The sequence below is a fragment of the Morone saxatilis genome, unplaced genomic scaffold, assembly GCF_004916995.1.
Source record: "Morone saxatilis isolate NCDOM2014 unplaced genomic scaffold, NCSU_SB_2.0 Contig2, whole genome shotgun sequence".
In the NCBI taxonomy this organism is placed as follows: Eukaryota; Metazoa; Chordata; class Actinopteri; family Moronidae; genus Morone; species Morone saxatilis.
Genome location: NW_023339762.1, coordinates 1,624,095 through 1,631,748, shown reverse-complemented (window position 1 = coordinate 1,631,748; position 7,654 = coordinate 1,624,095). Strand labels below are relative to the sequence as shown.

Here is a 7,654-nt window from a genome sequence, read left to right as displayed (position 1 = left end):
CAGCAGTTTCAGTCAGCTGCACACGGAGCAGAGAGGCTGCGATAGCAACACAGACTGAGTGTGACACCATGACTCCACTGTATCTTTACATAGAGAATAGAGTTGTTTGCTGCTACATTAATGTTCTAAATCTCATATATATATATATATATATAACCTTTAAGAAACTTAAAGTCTTAATATTTTCTCAGATATGGCAATTTTGGAATATGTTAACATACCTCTCAGGGAGTTATTTTTTCAAAATATAGAAAACCATTAACTTAAGCAGAACTGGATAAGGCAGGTTGAGGGAGAGTGAGTCGTCTGACTCCTTTATGACAGATAAGATGAGAGGTTGAGGTAAAATAAGAGGTCCCCACAGACAGCCAGTGTAGTTTTAGCAACCTGGATTCAGTCTGTAATCAAACTGCATGATGTTAGAGATGGGCAACACTCTTACATAGATTCTATTTATTTTCAATTCAAAAAGAGTGTCCACTAACTGAAGTAATAGTACAGTACACTGTTCTTCTGCTGAGGAGCTTGTGTTCCATCTTTTTTGTGTCTGATTTCATATGCTGAATAATGTGAGAGCATGGGGGGCGTACCGGCGGCTGTGTGAGTCCGATGACATGAGTGATGTTTTTGCTGTGTATTTTCATAAGTGTGACTTTATTTTCTCTGTGTGGTCATGTGTTGTATCTTTTGAGTGAAGTCAGATTAATGAAAACAGGTGACTTGATCCAGTGTAATGAAAACATTGCATGTATTTAATTGGAAGCCTGATGATGTTTATAGCTTTTCTATAATTCCTCTGTGGCCTTCTTATAAATTGAGTCAATAAAGTATGCTTGGTGAACTATACCCTCTATATTTATGTCATCTTACTTTCCTAATTTGACTTGGATTTGACTCAGTAATATATGATATTTAGCATGTATTCATGCTGTTAAAGATTAAGAGTTCAGCAGGCTGTCCAAAAAGTTGGCAATAGAGGCCAGCTTTGGGCTAATAACTACATTTATATTGCATTTTGAGACAGAGAGTGGTACATATGTGGGTATCTCTACATCTAAATCAGTGACTTTGTTTACAGTAGAAATGAGTACAGAACAGTAATCACAAGTAGCAAGAGTAAAGATTAGCCCACCAAACATGATTTACTCACACACTATGTTTTAATGACCCTTTGTATATTAGCAACATGCCGTTTAACCTCAGTGTGTCAAAATAACCCAAACACCAAAAACCTGTTGAGTTCAAAAATACCTGGAATAATTTCAGTTCCCAAATATCAATATCAATCAGCAGATACATGAACTGACATCAGCACAATAAACTGACTAAAGTAATGAACAGTTTCTTCTTTGGATTTCTGTCTCATCATTGTCATGATTTTAGTTTTATTTAATTATATAGTGCCAATTAATAAAGATAATCTTCTTCTACCCATCACTATTGTAGCATAAAGATGCAGCAGAAGAAGATCACTCTCCTTCAAAGGGGAACATTATACTTTTTTGTTACAAACATCACTGTATAAATCAGTTACTCCATCCTAAAATAGACTTTCCGTTTTTCTTATTAGATTAAGGCACAAATAATGTGCACAGAAATTTCTCCCATGAAGTGTAAGACTCCAGTATTTTAAGAACATCAGATATTGCATAAAATGATAGATAGAGCTTCTCTACTCCACTGTTAACTGAAACTTTACACTAATTTCAACAAAGAATATTACCTTGAAATGAATGAGACATCTCTGCATTAAAGCTGCAGAAGTACATGAGACAGATAATCTATGGAAAAATCAGGTTCCTCTGGCTCCTCCTAGTGCTCCTAATGGCATTTGCAAGAATGCAACGGGCCTGAACAAAAACCACCAATTAGAGCTGAGAGAGATAGTTGATTGCTGAGTCGCATTCCCAGGTAGTCAAATACTGACGCTGGGAATGAGACTCAATAATCAACTATCTTTAACCCGCAGCGTCTTTCTAGCTTTCTAATCTTTTGGCCTTTAATTCCTTTTGCACAAAATCCTTGCTCAGCAAAGATGGTAAATACTATCAAATTGTTTATTTAAACTGGTATGAATATAACTTGGGCTGTTACAATCCAGACCAGGTCTCTATTTGAGACCTGCTTTTATTTGTCAAAATATGTAGCTACACCAGGCTAGAAAAGGAGACTGATGTCTAATTGGGCGTCTGCTTTTAACTGACATTTTACAGTATATACATAATAATAATGCATAATTTTGGATTATTATTATTATGCTATTAGTTAGCATAATACAAAGAAATACACAATTTATGCTTATATGTTGGTAGAGAATGGTGCACTTGCACTGAACCAACATGCAGCATCATGTAAACTGTTAAATTACTGCAGTAGTACTGTAGTAATAACGGGGTCATGGGAAGGAGTCTCTTTTAATAAAAAAGCAGTGGTTAATTACTTAGATTCACAGTGACGTTTATCTTGTGACAAGATCAAAAAGAACACATGGCACACACAGTTGAAACATATTCACAGACAATTTATTTTTGATTGAAATTATTTCACATCATAGTTGTTATTTTTCCTGTTGAAGATCTTTTGTATTTTTATTACAACAGCCACAGAGCAGCAGCAGCAGCAATAATAATAATAATAACCCAGCAGGAGAAGCAGATCAATGCGGAGAAAGACTGAAAAATAGAGAGAAACATGATGGGCACCTATTTTCCAGCTGCCAAAAAAGATTTTACTACAAGGAATTATGGGAAATATAGTTATTTTTTCAGTCTGTCAGATTTGTTAGGCTGTGCCACATCTGACCCTGTTCCTTCCATAACAACTGTTAAGACTCGAGCACAGCTGTACACAACTTGGACATGGTAGAAACTCTTTACAGTTTGTGTAGAATAAAAAACATCAGAGAGATAATAGACAGGAGAGAGGAATTGGGATGGGAATGAAAGCAAAGCACAGTGAGCTCCACAGGATACGGAGACAGAACAGAAGAGGCGTTTCTATTCAACCATTACATGTTCTACAGTAATACAAAAACCTTACATTTATAACCCTTGACATGCTGGCACCCAGGCTGGGCAAGTGGCAGCTCATAATGGCCTAGGGTGAGTTCAAGGACAGGATTTCCCCAAGACTGCCCACCTCTTTAAAGGAATAACTTGACATTTTGGGGAAATATGCTCATTCACTTACATGCAGAGTAAGATGAGAAGACTAACACCAGTTTAAGTGTGTGAAGCTACAGCCAGCAGCTTAGCTTAGCATAAAGACCGATAACGGGAAATAGCAATGGTAATAAGATCTACCTCTAAAGTAGGTGTGAGAGAAAATAGAAAAAAATGTATATATTGTGATATTGTATCAATTCTCAATCTCAATCTAATTGCAATATATGTCGCTTTGCTTACAGTATCGTGACATATTATGATTCGTAACCCCTGTATTGTGATACGTATTGTATCGCCACATTCTTGCTTACTCTAAAGCTTACTAAAAAAAGACAGCAATCTTTTGATCCTACTCCTTTTCATCCATGCTTTCTCTTTATGCTAAGCTATCCAGATGTAGCTTCATATTAAATGGATAGACATTGATATATCTCCTTGCTTACAGTATCGCAATATTTTATGATTCATAACCCCTGTATTGTGATATGTATTGTATCACCTGCCTACTCTAAAGCTACCTAAAAAACGGAGTATATGGGCTTATGTGGTGGGCTAATCCTTGGCTGGATGCAGTGACTTCCTGCAGGCTTTTCATCACTGTGAAATCTTTCTGCTAAGCTAAGCTAACCGGATGCACATTGATAGCAATCTTTTCAACCTACGCTTGTCAAAAAAGCGAGTCAACCTGTTTTTCAAAATGTCAAACTATTCCTTTAAAACATTTGGGATCAAATAAGGCTACAGTAGAGTTACACTGAACTGTTATCAGTTTGCTGATGTGTGGAACAACTTCATTTAAACATGATAATGGCCAGTCAGTGTGGTCCACCTGATATGATTATCTGGCAGGATTAGAACAAAATTCTTGGGGAAACAAAAAATATAAAAAACCTTGATATGAAAACTTAAACGATTAAATCTCAACTAGGGGCAGCTTCAGTCCAAAGGTACCAGTTTTGGTATTGGCTTTATAAAAAATCAATATCAATCAAACCCAAACTGCCTCGACCAATAACATCCTTCAAAGCTCATGGGTAGATCCTGGCAACTACCAATCAGGCAACAGTTAGATGGGATCTCTCCATTTCAGTCCTTAACCTCAGTGAGATAGTGATCAAACCCTTTATCATATTTCAAACCTTTTATAAAAACAAAATTACAAAATAAAAATACCAGATGACGCAGCAACATGTACATGCAAAAAAGACTAAACAAGAACACAGGAAACAAATGTTTGATTAAAGTGATCAAATCAAAGACGCTGGAAACTTAAAAGATATTACGAAAAACATAATTTGTTAGATTACAGTGCACTTTGTGTGAAAAAAAACAACCACACACACATTAAGATGAAGGCAACACCAGCCTGCCGACGATGGGAGGCCAAGAGAAATACAGAAAAAGATATAGAAGAAAAAAAGGATTCAAGAGAGGAAGAGAGGAGACGACTATATACACTTGTATATACATCATAGAGGATATGAAAGAGAGCACAAGGTCCTAAAGCCAGACCCAAAGATGGCCGTACACAAACCGAGTCTACAGGCCAAACAGAAAACTGTCATGGCACCCAATAAATAGGAAACAAAGTATCTCATATCGGACGGCATCCTGTCCTCTGCTGCAGCTTCTGCCTTGATTCAACATACATACTGGAGGTCGACGCAAATAAATAAAATGGATGGATACAGTCAGAGCGAGGCTGACTAAAAAAACTGTAGAAATCTGACTGGTCTTGTGTCTTCCCGGTCAATGATACGAGACAAATTAGCCCAAACCGTGCGTAGACAGAGAGGAAAAAGAGATTCTGACAGACTTGCAGTGTGTCAGGGCAGTTACCACATCGTATGAAATGTTGCCACAATAAAAAGACAACACTTTGAGGGAATGTAGACGGGGCAAATATGGCCAAAAGGTGCCTTTTTTTCAATCTTTTGTCCCTTATAGCCCATTGTGATATAATATGTACAATAACTTCTCTGATGAGACTTATTCATCCATACAGCCTAAAAATGTCACCCATGTATTATGGCGTAATATAAATACAGCAGAACAATTCAAAACAGGTGGTGTTACAGATAAAAAGATAACAATAGGTAACTCATCCGCAGCTCCACTAGAGGCACTGCGACTCCTCGCTCCGACCTCCACAGGCCAGAGGCGGGAGGGTCAGAGCAGTGTCTCCGTCTCTCCACAGGTTCCACTTGAATCAGTACTGAAACCACACTCATGTTGGCCTGACGAAACAAAACCATAACTAAATCTTACGAAGATATTTGGCAAGTGTCCTTTTCTTCTTTTCAAAAGCCGTCTCAAACAGAGCCAAAAAAAAATAAAAATAAGAAAATAGCAGAGGATATGAAAATATACAACTCTCAGCTGGTGATGAGTCTTGTTAACAGGTCCACTTTACAGGTCTACGATCCCACCATGGCATGGTACAGGGAGATCCATGTATGGGCGCCCTCTTGGTTGGCTTCTTGTGTTACATGTTACACAAAAAAAAGAAGAAAAAAAAGACAACAGGGCCTGTGTACTTCATTGCTATCAGGACAAAATCCAGGAGAGACAGAGTAAAGGAGGTTTGAAAGACACAACTTATAAATATTAGGCAGTCCCAGACCACCCAGCTACTGCTACACAACCGTCCTATTAAATAGTAATGGGAGATCATCAGTATGTACACTGAAAACAAATGAAAAAAGTCTAAACAAATGTTGCCATCGCCATTTAACTCTACAGCAGAGCTCCCGAAATGGTTCTGAAATGTCATCACTGGGGGTTATCTTCGAATATGTTTTATATAGAAACACACAATATATGAAAGCACAGATGTCTGGAAAAATATGTTCATTCAACTTGATAAAAAGCATTTTTTTTTCCTTTTTGTGTGTGAATGTGTCGTGAACGAGGAGTAGGCACAGTCCTCTTTTCTCTCTTTTCTCTTGAGGTAGCACCTCATTTACCCCAATTAAATTTGAACCTGAAAACTGAAGCCAAAGGTCGCGAGGGAGCGAGGGCCGACGACGTGATCGACAGTCCCACACGTCTGTTTGGAGCGCTACATTGCGGATCAGATCGGAGGCAAACTGGAATGTGAGCTGCTGTATCCGGCCTTTCGTCGCCAGAGGGTGGAAGAGAGAAATAAGAGAGGAAGGCTCTGAGAGGGGTGGATTTGGGTTTTCCTCATGACACAGACACACAGAGGTGGGAGGGCAATGGCCGGGGAGCTATGAAAACAGAGAGACCATATATGAAAGACAGGGCAAAGGATAAAGACAGAGAGAGAAGGGTCCCTTTTGTCACAATATAGCGAGTCCTCCGATCATGTCGGTAAAAACAAGGTCCAAGGAACATCTGAAACAGAAGTATGGGGAGCTGCGAGGTTCATAAAGATTTCTCATTTAGAAAAAAGCTGACTAGAAAGTTCCTTCCTGATGATGGCGTCACTACAGGGGTTGGTGATGATGAAGCTGATGAAGGCTCCTCCGCTGACGTCAGTGTGTCAGAGATGTTCTGGGTACATCATGTGATCCTCAGGCTGGGACGATGTCAGAGCTCCTGGTCTAATGATGGCGGCGACGGAGACAACATCGCCACACTATTTAATGTTGTGTGTATCTGAGGCTGTGTGCAGTGTGTGCATGTGTGCAAGTGTGTGTGTCCGGCTGTGTATGAGGGGGTGTGTGAGCGTGGCTGATCACCAGGCCTCTGTGTACCGAACATCGACATCTTTCAGGTTGGGCAGTTTAGCCTGCAGAGGAAGACACAGACAAATGGGAACTGCATCAACACCTTGACACGTACACTTTACAGGTCAGGAAGTTCTAAATAATTTCCTCATTTCAAAGAGGTTCCCTGGAAAGGACTATGTCATTTTGCATCTTTAGTGGAAAATCAGAGATGTCCCTAAAAGGAATTTTTGGCCACTTGTGGATAGCAAGCTGTAAACACACTGACATAGTATCACTTTATTAAGTTGTTGAACATGAACATGTTAGCAAACAATCGCCTATTTAGGGTGAAATGACCCCACCCCGATCACTACTGCACAGACTCTGTTTTCTTCACTAATTACTGCATGTGAATATGACAACATGAACATAAATTCAGATTTTTAAAATATAAATGCACATGATGGTGTGAGTTGTCTGGCAGTATTACCTTGAGGTCCTCGTATGTGTCAGCTGTGAGCTTGGTGCTGTTCATATTCAGACTGCACAGACTCTTCATGGCTGAAAAAGACAAACAGTTATAATTAGCCACAATTCATTTATACACCTACAAACAACTGACTATACACCCTCAACACAAGCTCTAACATTTCTGCATTAAAATGTCTATGAACACTTGACACGTGTACTGACATTATCTCAAATGTTTCAAACAATGTTCAAACTCAGAGAAATCTGTCATTTTATTCAGGTAACGCTGCGTTTCACCGGTCGCCTGTCGATGGCGTCATATCCCCTTTGTGCCTGCGTCAGCGT

At 39.1% G+C, this 7,654-nt stretch overlaps 1 protein-coding gene across 1 annotated transcript in view; it reads right to left on the bottom strand.

Annotated features, from left to right (window-relative positions):
- Positions 1 to 2,500: 2,500 nt before the first annotated feature.
- Positions 2,501 to 7,654, bottom strand: part of cmip (c-Maf inducing protein) — a gene marked incomplete at its 5' end in the record, with an annotated part of 19,519 nt that continues 14,365 nt past the window's right edge. The window contains 2 exon segments of the mRNA XM_035664574.1: positions 2,501 to 6,918; positions 7,329 to 7,399. Coding sequence (XP_035520467.1) covers positions 6,865 to 6,918; positions 7,329 to 7,399 — 125 coding nt within the window.